We start from the raw sequence: 24,222 nt of genomic DNA, 5'->3' as shown, positions 1-24,222 counted from the left end.
CGCCGTCCCGCATGCGCGGTGGTGGCGGTGCCGCTGGTCCAAGATGGCGGCGCCCGGCAGGGACGAGGCGGCGGTGGGGGGGTTCGCGGCCTGGCTGGCGGCGCGGCTGGAGGCGCTGGGGCTCGACCGGGCCGTGTACGGTGCCTACATCCAGGGGCTGCTCCGAGAGGAGGAGAGCGACGAGGAGCGGCTGGAGGCGCTGCGCGGGGTCCTGGCCGCCTGCCTGGTGAGCGATGGGACGGGACGGGGGGTTCCGCTCACCCCGGAGCGAGGGGCCGGCTCCCCTCGAGGAGGTGAGGGGCAACCGCGGCCTCGCCGTGCCCGGGGAGGTCTGGTGCGGAGAACCGAGGGGACAGGCGGGCATCGCCCCCCTGAAGCCCGGGGATTTCTCCTCAGTATTCATCTACTTTGGGAGCTGTAAGGTTTCTACAGTGTCTTAATCTCAAGGTGTTTCTTGTACCTGACCCTAGCAGATAAAGCATCATCCAGGATCTGCTGTTGTTAAAGGCATGCTGACTTCTTAAGATAGATTCTGAGGTTGGGAATCACAAGCCCTTGGTCCTTCTGCTGTTCCTGTTTGCAGATCACTTCCTCTCACAGCCCCAAATACCCCACACTGGGCCTTGTAGCATCTCCTCCTTCTCCTAGTGGGTGTTCAGCCCTGAGCTGTGCTTAACTGTTGTAGGCTTGGGGCCTTGTGCTTATTGGAGCAAAAGGTGGAGACTTTTGTGTCTGCTTTTATCTCCTTGTCTGGACCCCAGCTGTGGAGAACTCAGTTTTTGCTGTGCCCCATGCAGGTGAGCTTTGCTCTGCTCAATGGGCAGTGTCCTTGGTGATGGTTTGTCCTGGAACTTGAAGGTGGTTTTTGTAGGTGCCCGGGTTTTCAGGTCTTCCTCAGTGGTGAACAATTGTGTGAAGGCACCCACTGCCCCCTCTGGAGTGTGCTCCAGGGAGGCCCAAGGATGTTCCTGCTGGTGGGAGGGGATGGTCTGTCAATCCAACCAGAGCACTTTCAGCTCCCTACCCCTGTTTTATCCAAGCCAGTTTATTTGCCTTAGTGATATTGGTTTGGAGTGGCCTTTGAGTAGCTTCTCTGCAGCCTTGCTTAGAAGAGGGATGATGCTGGGCAGTGCATTTCTAGAGTGGAGACACCCTGATGGCCTTTCCTTGGTGTCTGTGGGGCTGTTGCACCTTGAGAGCCAGTGCCACGAAACTGATGGGTGTTGTTAGAGCTGTATCATGGGACAAGGAGCTCACTGGGGGTGTGTGCCATGTCAGGGTGCTCTCTGGTCAAATAAGTAAGTGCATGGCATTACTTGTGTCGTCCCAGGTTAACCCAACCCTGTGTCTGTATTTAACAAGGAGATGGTATTTGAAAAGCTGTGATTCGAGCTTACTGTGGGGCATTCAGTTTCTTTGCAGCCGTACTTTACATACCTGGCTCATGCTCGTTTAAAGCTTTGCTCCAAGCCTGAGAAGTCTCTTTTCCCTCCCTAGGAAGAAGATCTCTTACACGATGTTTGCAGGGAAGTGGTGGAGAAATGGTCTGAATCTCAGATTGTTGATGCCACAGAGAAAAAAGCAGGTAGTGTCACTGCTCAGTGTGCCCTTCCTCGTGGTGTGAGTGCTTTGCAGGGCCTTGCCAAGATGAGAACTGTGTGCTCGTCCTGCCAGGAGTTAAAACCAACGCTGCTGCTGTGTGTGCTTTGCTTCTCATTGTTATTGCTGCTTATTTACTGTTTGGACTTGAACTGGGAAATGAGTAGTTTCACCTGTGGCTGTCCCTGGCATCCTGCTGCTCTTTGAGTTCAGAATCCTACACATGAAAAGCTCCTTGGGGTTTGTTTTTCATTCCTGAAGGATTTTTTCAGTTTCCTTTCACAAAACAGCCAGGGCTTTCCCTCTGGTCAGTGCTCACTGCAGCCACGGCAGCACTCTGCTGGGAGCTGCAGTTGTGGTGGTGTATAAAGCCTGGGCTGCTTCAGTCTGTGGCAGTTTGGAGAGCCAGTGGCTTTACCCCTGTGCACCAGCGGAGAGCTGGGCTGTCCCCTCTGCTGCTGCTCACCCCAGTACACATCAGGAAAACACCCTTATTTTCCTCTTTCACAATCTTCTAAAGCTGTCCTTTTTTTCCCCATAAATGCTTGTGGGGGATGCTCTGTGAGGCTGCTGTTGCTGTGCTAATGCTGCTCCTCTCCCAGTCACATCGGTAGCCCCACTGTTTCTTTGTGACCTCTCTGAATCCATCTTTTGACTTCAGCTGTCGGCTCAGGAGTGAAGGAAGTTCATCATGGGAGGCTTGTTCTGGTCAGTGGGCAGAGCTCTGGGGTACAATAAAGTCATATGCTGGCAAGATTTAGCTGATTTAAGCACACTCTGTGGATCAGTTAGTAATCCTCCAACTGCCCGTAGCCCGTGACCGTGTCACATCCCTTCTGGCTAAATCCTGCTTTTTGTTTGCTTTGCGTTTTTTGGTTGGTTCTGGTTGCAAGCAGAATATTGTCACTGACTGATGTCCTTCTAGAGTTCTCCCAGTGAGCCCTTATCATGGAATCACAGAATCAACCAGGCTGGAAAAGACCTTTGAGATCATCAAGTCCAGTTGTTCCCCAGCACTGCCAAGGCCACCGCTAACGCGTGGCACTGAGGGCCTCATGTACGTGCTGTGAACTCTTGCAGGGATGGTGCCTGCAGCCCTGCCCTGGGCAGCCTGTTCCAATGCCTGAGCACCCTCTGGGGCAGGAATTGTTCCTCAGCTCCATCTAAACCTGCCCTGGTGCAGCTTGAGGCCGGTTCCTCTTGTCCCATCCCTTGTTCCTTGGGAGCAGAGCCCAGCCCCTCCTGGCTCCATCCTCCTGTCAGGCAGTTGTAGGGAGCGATCAGGTCCCCCCTGAGCCTTCTCTTCTCCAGACTGAATCCCCCAGGTCCCTCAGCCATTCCCCATTACAGTCCAAGTCCTTCACCAGCTTCATGAGGCCTGTGTTTCTATAGCACTTGTCTAAACTTCAGTGTTTCACCAGTCTCGCTCAACTCCTCTGTATAGACAAGGCAGTTGAACTACACATGCAGCAGTCTGTCCCTGGCCTGACCTTGCCTTTTGCCTGGGGACAGGGACAAGTTACACTGTTCTGTGCATTCAGTAAATCCCTCTTTTGAGGACAAGTGATTGGAATTGCTGGAGCTGCTGCTGGACTCCTCCTGCTTATACTATCGGCTACCCGCAGGGCTGGTTTTTCACTTGTCACAGGAAGAAGGCAGCAGTGTGTGTCTAGCTTGTTAGAGGATTGTTGCAAGGATTTAATTACTTCACTGTGGTTCCATGAAAGGATAAATCTGCAATGGAGTCAATATCTACTTAGAATAACAGAATTCTTAGGAGAAGTTGTTAACAAGCTAAACACTTCAGTGGTAGAAGGTAGCTGTGTGTGCACATGGCACATCCTGCCGTGTCTGATGCTCTCACTCCTCTCCTTGCCAGATGAGATCCAAGCCATCGCCAGCATGATGGAGAAGCAGGCCAAGATTGTGGTGAAGCCCAAAGAGGTCTCCCAGGAGGAGAAGCAAAGGAAAGCAGCTCTCCTGGCCCAGTATGCCAATGTGACAGATGAGGAGGAATATCCTTTTCCTGACCCAGCTGAGACTCGGTGCTTTGAAGGATAATGGTTATTGGAGATTTCCTAAAGGAAAACAGTGTCTTTATTGTGAAAATGGGGGAAACTTTTCAATCTTCCTTCTCCATGATAAAATAACTTCCATGGAGAAAAGCATGGAAGCTCCTTGTTTGTGGAGGGCCATGAGTAGATGCTCCTTTGAGGATGCTTGTCTGGGTAAGGTTCCTCCAGTCCAGGTATGTTGCAGAAGAGGGGGTATCGCCTCCTGGTAACTCTGTACATGATAGTTAATGACTTGAATTAATCTATTGCTTTGTAATGAGAAATCTGCTGAAAAAATCCTTTTTAGAGTGGTATAAAGTGGGAGACTTTAAAGTTCACTCTTTGTAATGCTGAAGAACAAGTTCTTCCTTAAAGAGCAAAGTGGAATAGGAAACGGGAAGGAATGGTACCTGGTGCTTGAGCAGCTGGAGGGAGCTGAACATGTGGGGTCTGTGTCTGTGAGTGTTCAGCCGCTTCCTTGTGGCTTGACAGAAGGGTTATTTAGCATGTTTGGAGTCAAGTGTGACTGTCCAGAGGCACAAGGTCATTACTGATGTCCATATTTCCTTAATCATCTCACTGGTGAGGATGAACAGGACGGATCGACTGCAACAGCAGTAAACATGGGGTCAGAAAAATGTATCCTTTGAATTCTGGGTGACCCAGGCTTTATGGAAGGAAGGCAGCTTGCATGGTGAGTTCCCGTTTCCCATCTTTCCTTATCCCTGTTGATGCTTCCCATTGCTTTAGGGGCAACTTCTAAGTCTGGTGATTGTTTTTCTTCTCATGTAGCCTGACCTTGCTCATAATGGGGGAGTGTCACGAGGATGGAGCCAGGCTCTTCTCAGTGGCAAACAATGATAGGACAAGGGGCAATGGGTACAAATTGGAGCACAAGAGGTTCCACTTAAACCTGAGAAGAAACTTCTTCTCAGTGAGGGTGACGGAACACTGGAACAGGCTGCCCAGGGAGGTTGTGGAGTCTCCTTCTTTGGAGACATTCAAAACCCGCCTGGACACGTTCCTGTGTAACCTTATCTAGGTGTTCCTGCTCCGGCAGGGGGATTGGACTAGATGAGCTTTTGAGGTCCCTTCCAATCTCTAACATACTGTGATACTGTGATACTGTGATAATGAGAGTTAGAGTCTCACATGTGCCCTCTGCAAGTGAGACTGATCCTGTCAGTCTCTTTCCTCTGTTCCTGCCTTCCCTCTTCTGCCATCCTTGAAGCTTCATAGAACATGCTTATGAGTAAGAATAATTCTCCTATGAACACAAGCTTAACATTAGCTGGTGTCCAGAGAGGGAAATCACATTGGGAATTATTAAAAGTGCAGCAGAAACAAACCTACATACTGGTCTTAAGAATCTATAGTGACTTGATTTTTCTAGGAACAAATCCTTTCCTAGGCAGTGTGCATTGACTCTGCATGACTTTCCTATTTGGAAAAAGAACAGGTTGGATGGGGCTTGGAGCAACCTGCTCTAGTGGAGGGTGACCCTGCCTGTGGCAGGGGTTGGAGCTGGATGAGCTTTAAGGTCCCTTCCAACCCAAACCAGTCTGGGATTCTTTGAAAAACAAGCAGATTCCTTTTTTCCTTCTCTGTTCCTCATTCTGAAATTCCTTGCCTGCTTGGTGAGGAAGCAGAAGTGGGAGCCAGAAGGTGAGGGGGGAGGTAGAATAAACCACCTCATGTGCTAAAGCTTTGTCTAGTTTAGAGCCCCAAAATAGGGCTGCAGAGTGGAAGCTGCTTCAGCCAGAGCCTCGTCTGCCCTTAACACACCCCCAGCGCTGTTCCGAAACACCAACGTGGAGGATGTGGTGAATGCCAGGAAGCTGGAACGGGAGCTGCTGCGGGATGAGTTCCAGAAGAAAAAAGAGCAAGATAAAGTCCAGCGAGAGAAGGACAAGCTGGCCAAGCAGGAGCGGAAGGAAAAGGAGAAGAAAAGGACACAGAAAGGCGAGCGAAAGCGGTAGCTGTGGTTCCGCAGTCGGACTCTCAAGGGGATAAGAATACTTATGAATATGGTGTGTGTTTAAAAAGCAGCAGAAATTCTGGACACGTGGCTGGCGAGTGGCTCTTTGGAAGCATTTGGAGTTTTTTTCTTTGGTTTAGTTAGAAATTTCAAGCACCTCCTAAACTCGAAGTGTGCCATGTGCTTGTGGTGTCAGTGTCCCAGTCAGTTCTTGTGGCCAGTGTCTGTACCAAAGAACGGTGAAGTGATGATGTCTGTGGTTTTACATTGATTTGTCTTCTTACCACTTCAAGCAAAGCAAACCACAACATAGGAGAGGGCTTCCAAACCGTGTCCTCCTGCCAGCCTTGGTTTGCAGCAACAGTTAGGATTTGAGAACAGAGCAGAGCCCCTTTCTGATATGTAATCAAGGATCTGCTGCTACAGGGCAAATGTGAGTTTATTTACAGTAGCCTTGAAAAATGTATTTGCAAATACATGTATTTCTGCTGCCAAGAACAGCACTAGGTCACACTGTGCCTGTGCTGAGAGCAGGGTTGGAGCTTACCTCGGTGAGGGCAAGTGCTGTTCTGCAGTGAAAGAAAGGGAATGAGGTGAAATCCAGGTGAGCTGTGGCTATGGGATGGCATCACTCACAGGTTTTTGGTCAGGTAAAGGCTTTGGTGCAGTGGTAGCAAATTGGTCAGTTCCTTGTGCTACTTTAAGACTTGATGCCAGTAGCTGGAAAATGGTGCTCCCTGCCACTGCTCCGGCCGTTGCCAGGGTGAGTGGTTGAGCATGGCGCAGTGCTGAGTGGCTGTGAGTTGGATGCACTGGGTTTACAGGCTGGTGGCTTTTGCCAGGCACAGTTACTGCCAGGGCTGAACACTGCTCTCGCCCTCAAAGGGCTTGGTACCTGCTGTTTCCAGCCTTTTCTGTGCTGGTGTCACACGCCTCTGGAGAGGAGAACACTAACTGCTGTAACTGAGCGTGAAAGAGCTGCAGTGTTCTCGGGGTGCGGGGGGAAGTGGCATGCCCAGCGCTTTCTTCTCTGGGTGCCATGTGCTCCTGGCAGTCGCTGGCCCCATCGCCTGCTTTCAGCACCAGTCTGCCTCAATGGCCATGCCTCCTGTTTAACTCGCTGCTGCAAGTGTATCTAACTGCTTTATCTTTGGACTTGAATAATAAAACTGGTTGGCCAAAAACTGGGTTCCTCTGTTAGAATGAAAGTCGTGGCTGGTGGTTGTGTGGTTTGGGGCTCCCATCTGGCCTGTCCTGTGTCCTCACTGTCCCTCACCCAGCAGCAGTGTTTCTGAGGGCTGCCCCAGTGCTGCTTCTCCTGGAGTCACACCATCTCCCAAGGCTGCTGGAGCCCTCTGGTTGTAAACGTCCAGAAGAAAGAGCTGCCTTCACCCCCTCATAACAAGAACTGCCCCCTCTACCCACTGCAGAGCTCAGGAGCCAAGCAAGAACAAACAGCTGTGTTGTGTGTGTCAAAAGTGTACAAGTGATAAGGTCTGTACAGATCCAGGAAGGGTGCAGTCACAAGTGCACTGTGGCAGCTTTTGCAAACAAGCAGATCCCCTCTGGTTCCCCTTCCACCCTGCACCCACAGACAAGTGCAGGTTGGCAGTGGTTTGTTGTGTCTGGCTCCCTGAGACTGCATGCCACTGGTCAGAAAAGCCCTTCTAGGGACAGGGAAAGAACAACAAGGGAAGGCCCAGCCCCACAATGCCCAGCCCACAGCCTTGGGCAGAGCAGGAGCACTACAACCATGCAGCAGTACCCACCACACAGCTCCGCAAGCTTCTGCTGCTGGAAACTGAGGAGTGTGCTGCAGTCTTGTGCAAACACCAAAGCACGTGAACTGGCTGTGCCTGAAGGGTCTCAGCTGCACCCAGCAGCCCAGAACAGGCAGCAGCTCTGCCATGGAGCTGCTAGAGCCCATGGTTTTCACTGCTGACTCAGTGCCTCAAGAGAGCTAAAGGCTGATGCTTGACTGATGCTCGGGACATTCAGGAGTGTGTACTGGCATCAATACCAAGGAATGTATAGAGCAGGAATGCCCCAGACAGGCTCCTTGGATTTCTAGTGCAGACACTGAAATCATTGCATCAGATTCCCCTGGCAATACAGAGCTTGTAACTAGTGAGATACTTGCAGGGAAAATCCACCACTTTGGCTTCCCTGCACTGATATAATTCCCCCCTGGTTTGTCCTGTGTTACAGTCACTTCTCTCTACCCTAGAATAATTTCAGTATCACTATTGCTTTATACCTCCCGACACACTTCAGTAATTAACTGAAAATTACAGTCCCTGTTAATGGCTCAAGTTCTAGGAGCTGAGGCTGTGAAGACAATCACAGAACAAATGCTCTTCAACCAAAGCTAATTTATTTCTTATCAGATAGACTGAAGTCAGTGCAGTGCTGCTTTTAACATCAACATATCCTACAGTGAACCAAACCAAGCTTCATGCAGTGATGTGTGGCAGGAAGGTGGGCTTTGCTCTCTGGCCCCGATAAGCTGCTTGCTCTGGCAGTGCTTTTGGTCATTCGGTGATCAAAAGTGACTCTGGTTCCTGCTGCATCCCCAGTTTGTTTCTTTCTCCCATCATCCTGTGACAATTTATGTGGTGCAATCGCACCTTTTTGCATATCAGGATTTCCAGAAGAACAACAGAGACATGTAAAATAGCAGGGTATCTAGGCAAGGACAGCTGAACAAATCTAATCCACACATTATAAGTGCGATGCTACAAGTGTTAAAACCTCCTCAGCCACATAATACCAGCATTTTGTAATGTATCTCCTCAGCCACATAATACCAGCATTTTGTAGTGGCAAATACGTTACTTATGCTCTGTACGGGTTAAGATATGCAGATAAACAAGTACTCAGAGCTGTCAAAACCACAGAGGTCAGTTAAGAAGTTTAAAATATGACAACCAAATTTCAAGCCAAACTAGTGAAAAGAGTAACTTCAAGAAAACCTACATCTCAGAATGTTGTGATGCCTCTTCCAATTTTCAAGTGACGGTATTAAAAACAGTGCTCATTATTTTTCAGCTGCTGCACAGCTTTTAAAAGGATAATCCTGTGTGCATGCTCTCTTTTGATTAGGTTTAAATACTTTAAAACAGAGGTTTCTTTTGTTTATTCCCCAAGAGCATGCCCAAATGCTTTTGAACACGTTTACTAAATTACATGGTTTCACAACAGCAATTTTGTCATACCAGTAATTTAGTAGAACCTGGTGCATCTCCTTTCACCAACTTAGATCTAAAATCTCAAATTCATAAATATTTCTATTTTAAATATTTAATTTTACATGAATATGGGGTATTCTTCACATTTTTGTCCTCCTGTTTCCAGGTTTTAGTTCGATAAGGAAACCATTTTTACATCACAATCTCATCTGACACTGACCGGACACCCTTTAGACTACAGTCTTTAAGAATCATTATTTTAAAACCTATTTCCTAAAGCAAAACTAAAAGAAGTTATCAGAAGAGTTGTACATCAGGGGTCACCTGCAGAAGTTAAATAATGCCCTGGCTGTCAATTAAGAAATCTGATTACTTTTTAAGTTAACATTCACCTGTTTGGCTTTACAATATTCTGACGCTGCCATGTGAACAGTTTGAAGTAGAACCTGAAAGCCCTTAATGCAAATTCAACTTCTTGTCAAGATACAGCTTTAAATAGGAATATTAGTTCAAAACTTTACAAATAATTAAAAAGAATGAGTGTAGCATCTCTCACACGTACACCCTGTGGCCTGTATTTCTGGGTGCAGTGTTCCTTAGCAGTTGCTCACGTCAGCCCTCTGACTCGCGATGCTGCTGCCATCCAGGTTTTCACAGGCTTTCTCCTCAGGCTGCTCCAGCTCCCAAAGCGCTTTCTCCAGGTCTGGTTTTCCAGCTGCAGGTTTGGGTAAGGTCATGTGGAGCGCACACCACAGAGCCGTACGGGCTTTACGTGTTGTTACGCTCATTTCTTTAATTGCCAAAGCCAGAGCAAACACATCTGCAAGGAGGAAATGGCAGTTTAATCTTTCTCACATAGGTCAGCAGCAAGCACTGTTTGGGTTTGATTCACCCTGGCACTGCTAAGACATTAAAACTTTCAGGCCTTTTTTAGTGTCTGGTTTTGTCTGTCTCTTTGTAAGGTTGTAAAAGTTGAATCTGAGAAAGCACTGACTTTTGTGCCCTCATACAAGGAGGTCTACTTTGTTGCCTCATGGTCAGCTCTGCCTTTGAAAGTGTTCCATGTACACGTGTACTAAAGGCACTGCCCACCCCTTCCTGCCTGAGCGCATTGTGAACCTTCACAGCAACCCCTCCACACCCACACAGTGGATCCTTTGCCCATCTTACCCAAGAAATTATTTAGGCATGGGAAGGAACAACCCATTTACAGCATTTTACTAAAGCCTACAGATCATGTCTTGCAAACGTGTGCCAACCCCCACCACTTTAAAGCAATTGTTAAGGTGGTGCAGTGGTCCATTTATTCAACAGCAATGGCTTCATGCATAGATAATGCTCTGATTTTAATTGCAGGCTCTGTGAAGAAACAAATTCAATGCCCTCTTCTAGGCACTGGAGGTTTCAGCCAGAGTTTGCATGGGTAGGGGCACACTCACCCCCATCAGCTGGGTTGCACTGGGTGGTGTTGTGCTGCACAGAAAGCACACATGCCCTTGACCCCATGGTCAAACACTTCCATGGGATTTGGAAGCAGTGGGAGACTTGAAGTCAAAGTCTGCTTGTGCTCAGCAAGCACGACTGGTTTCATTTTACTGCATAAACCTGGCACCTCCCTTCAACCCATGTTCTTGGAGTCACCATTCCAGGTGAAAGCATGGCCCTCCTGGGGGTTCTCCTCAGAAAAGGGCAGAATTCAGAGGCCTACCCTTATTACCACACCACCCTTCTTCAGTAGCTCATCCTGCTCTCACTCCCTGGGCTGCCTTCTGCAAAACCCATTCTGAGACACTCTCCTTTCATCTGCACAGTGACCACCCATTCCTCTACAGTGAACTGCTAAAACAGCTGGAAGGAGTGGTATAGAAAACTGATTCAGGTGGCTGTGAAGAATCACCATGAAAAGCCCCTTCTCCAACACAAGTGTCAGTCACTCAAAGCATTTCAGAAGGTAGTGTTTGGAAGAGTAACTCCAGACAAATAAAGGACAGAATACAGAGTGGGAAGATGTGATTATCAGGTCCTGTATTTTCAAAATTCCAATTTCCACACCAGGCTTTGTGGAATGAGGAATTCACCACAGGAATGGTGTCATCTGGACTGCCTAGAGAAAGCTAAGAAACAGGTGACCCTCACATAAATGTGAGGCTGTTAAAGCTGTGAGATGTGGTTGCCATTCAGGTCATTACGAGGAAAGAAGGAAAAATCCCACAGTAATAAAGAAGAGTTGTTTTAAAGTCTTTGGCTGAATACAGCACCAGAGAGTTAGAGACATTAAAAGGGTCTTTTCTTCCCTCAGAAAATTACATGAAACATCTGCATCATCCTGAAAGATCCTGAAAAATAATCTGTTTACTAAACAAATTAAATCATCCTCAACCAAGGTAAAGAGAACTAAGAATGATGGTGAACAGGTAAAAAAAAACCCTGCTATATTGTATAAAAACATTCTGATGAGTATATTTTTGTGTATCCATTGAAAGTACAATTTGTATTTTACGCCTGTCTATGACAGAACATGTTTGAAGAGGAAATGCATTTGTAATGCAAGGCCAGCTTGGTCTCACTGCACAGATTCAGGGTGGAGCTACCAAGGAAGTTCTACACATAAATAATGACAGGGTGAGAGGGGTACAAACAGGTACATGAGGGACAGGGAGAAGAAAGTGGCAGTAGCTTAATATCATAATAGCTTTGAGCAACCTAGTCTACTGGAAAGTGTCCCTGCTGTGGTAGGGGTTTGGAACTGGATGAGCTTTAGGTCCTTCCCAACCCAAACCATTCTGTGGTTCTATGATTCTATGCCCATTCTCAATCCTAAACTGCATTACAAAGAAAACCCCACTACATTCTCATCTCTTGCTGATTTATTAGTTGAATAAATGCACTCCAAATTGATTTAACTCACTTATCACTACACCCCGGTTTTAGCATCCTCTCAAAACCATCATCTAAACCCCATGAAGCTGTAGACACTGAAAAATAAATCGCAAGTTTATCAAATAACCCTCACACTTAATTTTTTATACACTTGCAATATGTGCAGAACTTCTCAGCTACCTTATAAAAGTATGTAAGCATAGTTATACCTTTGTCATCCTGGCATCTGGGAGCTCCTTGCCTCTGTCGATTGGAAGCATTTACAATTTCATCTTTTCTACGGGACTGCACTACATGAATTACCTCCAGATGTTTATCAAGAGCAGTGGAAATGTTAGCATGAAGGGGAGAACTGCAAAGGCGCTCCATTTTTCCCAGTAAAGTCACAACCTAATGAACATTTTTACATGTTACAGGAATTCAAACTATACTCATCTAGACTTAAAAGAAAATTAGCTAGAATTAGAAAGAACAGATTAACAATAACCATTATTTTCTTTTGAGAACAGTTCATAAAGTTACAGCTGAACTGGTTTTAAATTCTTACCTAGAGTTTCTTCTCCAGACTTGAAGCTGTAGAATACCTGGGTGTGCACAGCACAACAGCAAAGCTAAAATAGCCAAATATTAGCACATGCAGCTTACTAGTTAATAATAGATATATACAACTTTGAGGCAAACACATGACAGAAGGTGGTTTGTTGACAATGTGCACTCCTCTGACTCAAGACCACTGTGATCCTCCTTTCTCTCAGTACTGCTGCAGTTAACTGGGTGAAAACCAATCACACAAAGGGCAGCCAGTGTTTGCCCAGATGATCTCCTTGTGCCGTTCCAGTCTTGGTTTGGATTTGCTACAGCTGCTGTGGAACCACATGTGTTGGCTGACTTTCAGAATGGATAGATATCCAATACTGAAGGAGCTCTTTTAGAGAATATTGAGCACCAGCATTCAGAAATACTTCAGTTTTGTTTAATCAATTCAAAGTCTGCCTTGGTTTATCTTAAAACAGTAACATTATTATGTATTTCCCATTAATAAGCCATTCCTAAATGATGATTCACAGGCCACTGAGGAACCTGGTTGCTGGTCTGCAGAGAGAGATAAAACTAAAAATTCCAAATTGTAATGTTCCTTGGGCAATGGTCAGCCACAGGTTAAAAAAAGAAGCGCGGTGCAAAGCAAAGTTTTTGATGTTTCCTTGCAGGAGAACAACAGTAGGCTTCTCTAGAAAAATAACTGGCATGGAGGCTTAGAAACCTAAGAAAGGGTGGCTAGAAAGCTGTTTGAAGCAGGACAATTTGCCCAATGTGCCCCAAGTATCCTCAGAGCAGGCTGTTGGCCAAGACAACTACTTTGGTAACAGCATCCACAACAGCAGACCAGAGCAGCCACTCCTTGCTAAGTGCTTTAGAGTGCTCCAGGAGCAAGCTCCCACTGCCAGACCTGTCCTGATCAATCTGAGATCTGGCAAAAGCCAGTGGGGTGGGGAAACACAGGCAGGAATAAAACGCACAAGTTACTGTGAACAACAACCAATACAATAAAAAAGTGACATTCCACATCTGTAAGGAAACTCAGAGTTTAAAAAAGTGCAGAGGGAACTTCACACAAACAGCTGAGGAATCAGTCACTTGGATAGGAAGCTAAAGCAGGTAAGATTTTTTAAAATCCCTAGATTTGTTCCTGGAGAAAAAGCCAGATTTTAAGGACTGGCACAGTAGGATTGCATAAGCAAGTGAAGCAAAGTAAGATGAACCTGACATAATTTTCCAGCCTTGCTTACTAGCACATCCACAGCCACAAAAGGACTTAGGTTCTGAAGACCAGGCTTTCAGGAACCTCAACCTGATCCAGTGGGATCCACAACTGACAGTTAGATGCCTACATTCTTTATACTAAGCCTGGGAGAAGTGCCAGGCAGTTAAAAGCAAAATCTACAGCAGTCAGCAAAGCTCAAACGCTTGCTTTCCCATCCTCTCAGGTTTTCCAGAAGTTTATCCTGCACTCCAAAGAGACCCTTCCTTCCACTCACAACTCAAAAGGAATTAACTGAACCTGCCCTCCTCTTAAAAAGCACAACCGATCCATCCCTTTTGGCTGCCTTGGGGCTTGACAATTTAGGCCCTTCACTGGGAAAAGCATAAAGCTACCAGTGATTCTGAGGCTGACTGCTGGAGGTTCCCAGCCACAGTCCCTGCAATCTGGAAGTGAGCATGCACCATGGGGTAAGGACCGACATTTCAGGCCCAACTCTGATGACTGTTTTCACAAAACTGTATTTGAAGCCGGAACTATATAATGTGCTCCCCAGCCCATAGATACTCTGACTACTAGAAATAAGCTCTGATTTCCTCTCTCTGGTAAAACTCATTTGCTAGTTGAGCATAAGAGCTTTGACACAACAAGCTGAATGTCCAGACTCCGCATCCATCAGTGTGGGACATTCTCCAATTACAATGGAGCTTGGATTTACATCTCCTCAGACACGAGAGAGATGAGATACAATCTATAGAGAGGAGATCCTGGCTTAAAGCTTGTTCTTTGACTATTAAGTGGTTGTAATAGCTACTGATGACACAGTGAAGGAAGCTACTGTCACCTCTCCATCAGCTAGGATTTGCTTTGGAAGTGAAAGCAACGGCAAGTGGAAGCCTCAAATGAGAAAACCAAAGTAAGTGCATGGCCATCAAGAGGGTTTAATTAGATGCTCCACACTACAAAGATTCAGGCAGCTCAACTTCCACTTGAACCTCTGCAGCAGTTTGTCTTTGACTGTCACTAAGTGTTTTGCTGTTAGAATCCATGTCTGACTGCCTCTCTGTGCTTTTGAACATTCTTAAAACTACTTTTCACTTGCTACCTAACAACGGTTTGAGGTTCTATGCCCTGAAGTTTGGTTCCTCAAATGGCCATATATGATTAAGTCCTTTTCAGATGCAGTTTTAAAGTACCAGGACAAGGACAAGCAAGCCTTCTGAAAGTGGAAACTTCGTAACACTGCTCTTCCGGGGTTCATGAAGCAGTAGTTTAGAGTGCACACTAAGCCTATCAGTAAGTCTTTCACCGTACTCTCTACTCAGCTGTACGACCAGAGCCAGGCAATTGCACAGAAGAGATTTCAGCAGGCAGCAAGCAGGCAGGGCTCCCTGGTGTATTTCACCTCTGTGAGATTGGTAGGGAACATGGCCCCTACCAGTGTTGCTCAGGAGCAGCCAAGCTCAGCAGTACTGGCTCCTCCAAGAACTAGCATTCCTCAGAACAACAGCTGCTGCCTTGAATCCTACATCCCCTCACAGGGGCAGGCTCCAGGACTGCGCTTTCAGCCCATGTGTCTCCTCCTCCTGCAGCATAAGCATTCTGGCTCTGGCTTCTCAGCCTCAGAAGAGGCAGATCAGACCCTTGCTGTTTTGCTGGCAGCTCAGCTCCTGCTTGCTTCCTCCCTTCAGCCTCCCTTGCAGGGTTCTGTGCAGGCTGCTGCCTCACAAAGCAGCATGATGCTGCGCACTGGCACTGTCGTTTGGCCACAGAGCCGCAGACAGCTCCAAATACATTGGTCATGTTTGCCCTACAGGTTATAGCTGTTTGGCTTGAGCAGCAAACTAGTAATGTAGAAATTCAGGCTGAAGTTGCATCAAATAACCATTCAGCATAAAAAAAAAAATACAAGACTCTCAAGCAAATATATATATCAAAGTATTATAAACATTAATTAAACTTGCTTTTTCCATCACAAATACCTAGTGTAGCACAGTGCCTACAAATCTAGGGTGACCATTTCTCTGCTGAGCTGCTCAAAACAGAAGAGCTCAAAATGCACAGCATAGAGCTGTGCAAGCAGTTTGGTTAGCCAACTGGATTGTGGCATCTCATGCATGCTCCTGTACTAGAAGCTGCAACCTCCTGGCACGTAGGGCTGTAAACGTGAGCTGCAGTCACTCCGCAGGTTCCCTGGTAACAGCAGCTGTGAACCTGGAGCTGCAGGAATTCTAGCTGGGACTGCTGAAATACTCCCTGCACAGCATTTAAGAAGAAAGCTATTTTGGGAAAAGCGGCTCTGATCATCTCACTTATCTTAAGCTGTACTTTAAGTTCTGTCTGATCAGTTAAATAGATGTTTTTAGTTTGAATCCTACAACTCACTCTGGCTCGTTCACGAAGCTGATCCACAATTAAGCGATCAACTCTTGATGGGTTTGATGTCAGCCTTGGAACTGGAGTGTTGTTAGCACTGGAAATCTTTTTCCCTTGGAAATTCTTAGCAAGAGCTGATTCAGTCTGCAGGAAAACAAAAGAATAACTCCCTAAGAATGTAAGCTGTAATTGTGCTTTTTTACAGAACCAAGAAAAAAATATCAGCTAGACAATTTCTTCCCTTAGGGGTTGGATTTTCTGTTCATTTTTGGTAGCTAAGGAGGATTCAGGCATTTGGGATTTAACCATTTGGTAAGACAATCACCTGTTTTAAGTGAACAACTGCTTTACTGAAAGCAGTTCAACTAAAGTAATGATGCCCAAAGAAGGTGTTTCGGAAGTGCTATGTCTTCTCACACTCTGTACAGCCTGTACTTTAACAAAATGGAGGCAAGTCAGAATTACAAGGCGAGAAAAGATGGAGCATACAGATGTGAACCTCACCCACAAAATTAAAAGCAAATTGTTTAAGTCAGTAATTAACCTAATTTTGGTAGATTAGTCAAGCTACAGAAAGTGTGTTCCTTGTTAAATTCTTAAAATGAAATCATATTTTATTTAGCCATCAGAAAATGACTTTGAGTCCTGACTGCCAGATTTCAGATGCCAGCCTCTCTTACCCCATTGCTCTGTGGCTCTGGAATACCTGGAACAAAACGCAGCTAGCTGAATGGAGTTTAAAACTGCATTTCTTAAGACTGTTTTGTGGTGGTCCACATAAAGCTGCTGCCTAATCATCCCCACCACATCCCCCTACCACACATACAGCAACTCTTTCTCTTTTGCACTTTTCCACCCAAGCCTAGACCCCAGGCTCTCCTCCTGAAGTCAAACTCTCCCTAAGTCTTATATTTAACAGCCAGCCTTTGTCAGGAAACACTCTGGCAACTCCCCTCCAGTGTTACAGCCCCTCACAATGATGGGTTTTTTTAGTGGACCAGCACAAGAGAGCGTCCTCCAAGCAGTCCTCAGCCAAATGCCTGGCCCACTGTTCGCAGGTGCCTTTGCTCCCGCTTCCCTCACAGTTCCAGCTGGCACCGAAATTCAAACTGAGCCGAACTGGGGACATTAAGTCAGCTTTTACATACAACAAGGGTATATGAAGCACTTCCTCTGATGACCAAGAAGGGCAATTGCTCTAAGTAGGGCTTCATATGCAGCTACATGAAACTTTAGTGTTTTAGTATTACCCTTTCTTCAGCTTCAGTTTCTGGGGGAGGGAAAAAGAGCCCCTTCAAACGTATCTTAGGTTTAAAACTTCAGGGAAACAGGAGGTGAGAACTCCTCATACAAAGAATTAAAAGGTGAGGGTCTAAGAAATTTAATCAATTAATTCTTGAAAGGATTAAAGTTTATTCCAATTCAAAATATAACTCCTGGATTTGCTTTCAAAGTTTCCAGATGCACTGTACTTACTGTGTTGCAAACATGGCTTTGTTAGTCATACACACCCCAACTCTGAGACTGAAGAAGTCCCTGAATTCCTGCTTTAAGTGCAACATTCAATACAACATTAGTTATGCTCCCAAACAGGCTACAGACCTTCAAAACTTTTCAGTCCCAAATAGACAGGGAAACAAAGCCTTTAAACTCTGAAGTCCCGTTAAACATTTCAACTCATACGAGTGAGAATTACCTGTGATCTCTAACTGGACTGAGCTGGATGAGATCAACATCAAACATGTGATATGGCATATTAATTCTTATTTCTTACCTTCTTTCTTTCTTTCTCCAAAGCTCTCCACTGCTCGTAACATTCTTCCAGTCTAACATAAAGCTCGCTGGCAGACCCACTACGGCTTTTAAATTGCTTCTGAAATCCAAATGCTGGCACAAACCCAGAGAAAGGACTCTCACCATACACCTTATCGTTAAAGTAAGGGTAGAAACGTTTTAAATCATCACGGGAGAACAGGTCAGGAGATTCCATCAGAGGGACAATGGAATGGCCAAAGAGGCGACCTGATCTCAAGGGGAAGGCACCTGAGCCCAGCTGCTGATTCCTTCTGAAGTCACCCATCATGCAATTGCTGGGAAAGCCTGGAGCCTGCAGGCACATCAGGGGATTTATGGCCTTACTGTCTCCACTCCCCTGCCTGAGATGAAACTGTGCCTGCGGCTCCATGAAATCCTGGTACACATTCTGCAACAGCCCATCTGCACGTTTCTGTCCTTCCAGATCGTAACACTCACTTGGTGGCTTCAACTGGAAACGGTGTTTGTTCATGTTTTCAATGATCCCAAACTGCTGAGGTGCATAATTGTCACAGAATCCATTTGGCTGCTTGAATCTCTTTTCACTTAAATACTCGGCGAGATTCTCTTCTCCACTCCTAATCAGTGCCTCAATGCAAGCACCAGACCGAGCTCGTTCTGCAGCGTTATAACCAAAATCAAGACTTGAAAAAACTGAAGGGTTATCTTGAAAGTACTTGTGAACTAAATTGCTATTTAAAGGGAAATTTGAAGATGGCAACTGTAAAAAATCATTAGAATAACTGGAACTTTTTGGAAAAGCAGGTAAATGATTATTCAGTCTCAGCAAAGGATTCTGAAATGGGGCAGAAGCAGTTGTTTTTGTTGGAATATTCATCCAAGGTGGCCTTACAGTGGTGCCTGCTGAAGGGTTTGCTGCGTGTGGTAACAATGGAAAGGATCTACAGTATTCAGAATTCTGAAGATCAGACTTGGAAAACTGCTGCTTTTCCACACCATTCGCATAATCACTATTCCCTGGACAAGCTGTGAAAGATTTTAGTCCATATTCAAATTTTTGTCCCAAATCAGTGCAGAATGAAGCTTCATTTGCAAATTGTTTTTCTGGGAGAAGTCCTACAGCCTTGGGAAATGTAAGGTTTTGCTGATCTAAAATGGTATCCTCTATTTTTTTCTGAGTTCCTGATTTAACTTGAAATAACTTAGTATAGGGTTCTGTGTCCAGAGGTGGTGCCTCAGTGGTTCCATTTACTAACTTTTTATTTTCTTGGAAGCTACAATTGGCACTCTTGTTAGGCTTTGCTTTACTAGCGTGAGAATATTCAGGGTACATAATATAATCTGTGTTTTCATTATATCTGTGAAGCTGTGGAAGAAATGTTTCCACCCGCTTTTGGTGCAACATGGCATCTGCTCCTTTGGGACATGCCTTCTCCCTTCCGTAAGGATAAGCATCAGCTCCTGAGTCTTTGATTACTTCTGAATACCCAGCTGGGGTTATAAAGGTGTTTTTTATGTATGGATAGTTCTGATACAAGGGTGTTGTCTTCACGTTCTCATTAGTCTGCATGTTGCAACAGTTGGCATGATCGCTCCTTGGAGGGTACAGACTCTGCTCCTCAGGGTCCAGGCCAGGAAATCCATGGTAACATTCATCTGCTTTCTGCTGTGATGCAAGGGTACCACTCTGCAAGTATTGTTTTTCAGCAGCAGATACAGATTCACTACTATAAAAACGCTGCTGTGAAGCAGCTCCAACAACTGGTCTTTTAGTTTCTGGCACAAAGTCATGGTGGTCCACGATTCTGGTTACGTTCATGGGCCATACTGACTTCAAGTTGGAAGGGCAACTCCTTGGAAAACAAGAAACACATTGTTAAATCTTATCTGTGGTGCTCCTCTCCCATTTCCAACTGCAGGAAAAGACTTAAGAACCCAATTCTCCCCTAAATACTTTCTCTCAATTGATTCAAAGACATCTTACTCCAGCTTCTATCCACTACTATCATGTTCAGAGTTACTCTTAACTAGAAGAGAAAAAGGATTCTGCCTTGTCTAAACCCATCCATATAACTTAGGAGCTATGTATGATGCCTTTGAGCTGCAAGTGATGTGTACACACTAAATTACAGCAAATCCTGTCAAGAGATTTATTATCTGTCACCACCAAAATAATCCTGGTTAAGCAACAAGATAATTCTACTTCCCAAACTACCCGCAACCTCTCAAAGCTGTGTCCTAGCAGCCCAGATAAAATGCTTCTCTGTATCATCTTATTGCTCCAGACTTGCCTGTGGCTTACACTGCCTTACACTGCTTCCTGCAGGTACATCAAGGATAAGCACATTTCCTTTCCTTCCTCTAATTACCATCATTAACACAGGACAATCAGTCACTGTCCAGGAAAACTGTAAACAGCTTAAGGAAAAAATGCAATTGTGCCTGGAAGTCATTGCAGTCAATGCCAACCCTGGCAGTACTGGAAATACAAATCCAACCTTAACTGTCTGAAGCAAAGGGATTTGTAAAGCACTCGAGCAAGACTGACTCTGTTTTCCCTCACTCCAGTTACAGAACTCAACACGTGTACAGAAGCCATTTGAATTGCTTGGGAGGACAGAAAGGAAGAGTGGTGTCTGGCTTAAGAACTGGGTTCCCTTTGTTACCTCTTACACCCAGAACACTCAGATTCAAGCAAGAGTGTGAACCCTCCAAGTATCTTGGGGATGCTGCAGCTGAATTATTCTGTGACAAGTAATTGTGACTATCTAATAGTTTCTTCTGGTGTTAGAATGCAGGCATAATAAAACTGACATTTAGATATGTAAATATTGCTTAGGTAGCACTAACACCAAGAAACATTCATTTTGCATGCATGGAATTCTTCTCTCCAGCCAGTTCAGGGAAGCATCAAAGAGTACGATTTTGTGTTTTGTATATTCCTTCTCTGAATTGAAATGAATGAAAAAAGAAACCTAAAATCTGAATTCAATCTTGATCTAAAAAAATATTAAAATAAATAGGCCAAGGCATATATTTCAGATTTATTTGAATACAGCATTTCCATGATGCTTATGAAGGACTTACTTAAAAAATGTCAATTAAAAGTTCTGTAAATACCAGAAGGCCAGAAGTTACCATGTAATTTGCGTACCTAGAGAAAAGCTTTCAAGTATCTCAAGAGAAATATTGGAAGATTAGGAGCAAAGAAAGGAAACCTTGATGAGCATGAGCACTTGCCAACAGCAGATGCAAAGATGACTAAGAGAGCACAGACTGAGATCAGTGAGGGTAGCTTTTAGGGAGAAGAATGCCAACAGTGCTTGCGTGGCAACACACTCACCCCTCAGCACAATATGGCTGCGATTTCTCTTGCTCATCCAAGATGTTAGACACAAGGCCATATAAATCTGCTTCACTGCCATAATCATTCCTTTCAGGCTGAATCCTGAAAACAAATCGCATTAAAACCATGACTTCATTGAAAATATTTCTAAGTTAAAGCAAACAAAAAAACCCCCCAAACAATCCAGCTACTCCATCAACACACACATTCTCACTCTGTCAAAGATGACTACCTGGACTTCACATTACTCTGAGCAGCAGCAGGCTGCTTAGTATCATCTCCACATGTAGACCATGGTACGTATAAAAGGGAAGAGTCCACAGGCGCGGAGTACTCTGACGTTGAAAGGGAAGAACTGTACGTCTGAGGTATCTCTACATTTTCTTCATTCTGCATTTTATATACAATAAACATATAGATTTTAATATTAAACACATCAAATTATCATTTCATCATTCTATGCGGAGTTCACTCTCAGAGTAACCACAGCACGAGGAGCAAGCAAGCCACATACTGTGACACAAGGCTGCAAGTAACTCCTGGTGCTTGTTGCCCAACACATATACACACAGGAGTGAGAATTCCCTGCCTGAAAAGCCTGCAGCAGTTTCTAGCAGATGACCACTGACAGGAATCAGGAGACTTCCCCCTCCTCCCAGTCATTACAGGAAACCTATAGCCAATAACTTTTCTAGAGGAAAGATTTTCTGCCCAGTTTTCAGTGAAAAGGAGCTTGTTTGGTTTAAATATAACATGCCTTTCTCAGCTCTTAAGTGAAAAAAAAAACCTGGTGTTTCTACAGGGTTAAATGCTAAAGATATAAAATATAGTACTTTGTGGAACAACTGCATTAGAAATGGGTTTTGGACAGTTTTGTTTACAAGCAACACAAATTCTTACACAGACATAAAAGGATTCATTTATAAGCAACGGAACCTGTGATTTGTAGCAACCATACAGCGAGGCAGAGCCTGTCATTACACTACTGAGCACATCAGTCAGCCTCCCGCCAGCTTCGGCACTACTCCAGCAGCGACTGCTGCCTCGGAACGCAACTTTAGGCTATAGAAAACAAGAAAAAGAAGTGGTAGAAGGACATAATTATGCACAGAGCTGAGAGCTGCAGATTGAAATCTGGTATGAATACCAACAGGAGCTTCTTTAACATTTTACTTTACCTGTGGATTCTGCTCCACCTGAGTTCTCCAGGAATTATTCTACATATTGACACTGGCACATTTTCATATTTACCCTTAAAATACCCCAGCAAACCACAGAAATTCACCTGGGGTTTGGAGGCAGAAGGTGCAGGTTAGAAGGAAACCAGCCCTCCGGTTACACCTGAGCTGTTCACACTGTTCAGGTGCCGGGAGGCTCCTGAGCCCCCTCAGAAGAGCAAATTACCATCCTTTCATCAGCAACAGCAGAGGAGCCAGTCTGTGCATCGCCAGACACCTCTTGTCCTCTCATCGCTGTGCCGATTCCATCCTGGATGTGCGTTTTCAGACTTCAGGAACTAGAGTTTTGCTGTACCACACATACCAGGAGCTACAGTGGAAATCTGCCCTGTTCTGCAACTATGGGAGAACCAACTTCCACTTTAGAACCACCCCTCTCCCTGTCACCAGTGGGAGCAAGGAACAGAACAGAAGCCAGGTGCCTTTTCTTCCCTTCTGCACAAGGTGAGGTGCATGAAGAAAATTTAAAGCTAAAATAAAATTGACTTGCCAAAAAATCCTTTAGCTCCCAAATTAAAAAGTGAAGTTATTTGTATAATACTTTAAACATTACCACAGCAGCCCATTGAAAATGCTTAATAAAGCCAGAAAAGGTTCAAGTTTCATAAGGACTAGTGTTCTGAAAGTATTCTTAATAAGCACTTGGCCCTAAGATGCTCTTTCACAGCTGAGGAGGAAAACACACTTTACACCTAATGTAGCTCTACAGCACTCATCTTTCTTCTCATCTAAGCTGCAGTCACTCAGATGCACTCATAGAGTTGTTTTTGGCCACGTTTTACACATATGTGAACACACAAAGTCAGAACTACGCTCATTGTGCCACATTTTCTCCTTGTTCAGTAAGGACACCTGCCACCTACATGATTTGTGATCTCAGGGTATGAGGGAACACACAGCACAGTGAGCTGGTCTGGATTCGTGACACCCCCAACCCCCCCCAACCCTTCACACTCCTTTTCCCCACACGGAAGTCTTTCAGGCCACTGGGAATTGCATTCCCGGCACTTCCGAGGTATTTCATAGCACCTCTCACCACAGGCAGGCCCGGGCCGCCCCACAGAGGAGGGCACCGCGGCACCGAGCCCGGTCGCGGCGGCGGAGCAGTGAGGGAAGCCTCCCTCAGCCCCGGTGGGTCACCCGCACCCCAGCCCAGCTCTAACCGTGCCCGCTGTGTTTCTGACAGGAAGAGCCGCACAGCCCAGCCTCTCCCCGGCCCGCGGCCCTGTCTCGCCCCTCACCTCCATGGGCGACCCCCCGGAACAGCGGCTGCACCGGCTATCACCAGCCCGCGGCCATGGCGGGCCGCCTGAGGCGACGGGCGGCCGTTAGCCTCGCGCCCAGCCAACCGTCACCCCGCCCCGCGCTCTCCAAGGGGATTGGCTAACCTCTGAGCGGCTTAACCAATCACGAGCCGCTTCTCTCCGTCACGCCTCCCCGCGCCGCATGACCCTCTGTGTTCTTCACGCGGTTGCCACACACCGAGAGCTCGGAGTCGCTCGCACGGCAACAGAGCTTTATTCCTATTGGCCCTTCTCCGATAACCCCTGGCCAATAACAAATCAACTCGCCCGTCCCTCCTGCCAATGGGGGGCCGCGGGGGCCTGGGTCACCCGGAGACAGTGCCTCCCCCCTACCCCAAACCTCGCCCGAGCCCTCCCCCTTGGGACCCCCGGGACCCCCCGGCGCTGGCGCTGGCACCGGCCCGGCTGCTGCATCGGGACCGAGCCAAGGAGCCCCGGGCCCATCTGGCAGGGCTGCCCTTAGCGCCTGTCCCGAGCCTGCCCGGGGTCCCGCTGCCCCCCGCCCTGCGGTTCTGATCGCGGTGGGCTGAGCCCGTGCGGGGGTCAGCAGTGGGGGGAGCCCCGGAGCTTAGGGCGGCCGGGCTGAAGGGGGAGCCGCAGGGAAGCGGACGGCAGAGGGAGGAGGGCAACCCTGCCGGCCCTGCTTTGTGCTTTCACCTTTGCTGCTGGTTTGGACACTCGTTGTATGAATACCGCTGTTTTCGCTGAAAAAGGAGTAAGGAAA

At 46.3% G+C, this 24,222-nt stretch overlaps 2 protein-coding genes across 5 annotated transcripts; one reads left to right on the top strand and one right to left on the bottom strand.

Moving 5' to 3' along the window:
• The first annotated feature begins 1 nt into the window (after position 1).
• CCDC43 (coiled-coil domain containing 43) lies at positions 2-6,815 on the top strand. Its single transcript, XM_061368909.1, has 5 exons — positions 2-226; positions 1,498-1,585; positions 3,479-3,614; positions 4,234-4,292; positions 5,445-6,815. Exons 1-5 carry the CDS (start codon positions 44-46, stop codon positions 5,630-5,632), a joined length of 654 nt encoding a protein of 217 aa, XP_061224893.1. The 5' UTR covers positions 2-43; the 3' UTR covers positions 5,633-6,815.
• A 1,603-nt stretch (positions 6,816-8,418) lies between these two features.
• Positions 8,419-23,588, bottom strand: MEIOC (meiosis specific with coiled-coil domain). Of its 4 annotated transcripts, none has more exons than XM_061368906.1 (9): positions 23,436-23,563; positions 22,135-22,241; positions 21,893-22,018; positions 21,189-21,346; positions 20,954-21,058; positions 17,609-19,463; positions 15,844-15,978; positions 11,909-12,089; positions 8,419-9,639 (listed from the first exon to the last, which is right to left on the bottom strand). In XM_061368906.1, exons 3-9 carry the CDS (start codon positions 21,932-21,934, stop codon positions 9,416-9,418), a joined length of 2,700 nt encoding a protein of 899 aa, XP_061224890.1. In that variant the 5' UTR covers positions 21,935-22,018; positions 22,135-22,241; positions 23,436-23,563; the 3' UTR covers positions 8,419-9,415. The 4 variants fall into 4 exon arrangements, with proteins under 4 accessions (XP_061224890.1, XP_061224891.1, XP_061224889.1 ...); XM_061368907.1 differs by having other exon boundaries at positions 22,135-22,208; positions 23,436-23,538; XM_061368905.1 differs by lacking the exon at positions 22,135-22,241 and having other exon boundaries at positions 23,436-23,587.
• Positions 23,589-24,222: the final 634 nt, after the last annotated feature.

Source organism: Neopsephotus bourkii, unplaced genomic scaffold (genome assembly GCF_033783945.1).
Source record: "Neopsephotus bourkii isolate Nb327-2 ecotype Australia unplaced genomic scaffold, CSIRO-AGI_Nbou_v1 NB_1462, whole genome shotgun sequence".
Lineage (NCBI taxonomy): Eukaryota > Metazoa > Chordata > Aves > Psittaciformes > Psittacidae > Neopsephotus > Neopsephotus bourkii.
The sequence above is the reverse complement of the archived record's forward strand: the minus strand, read 5'-3'. Positions and strand labels throughout refer to the sequence as shown.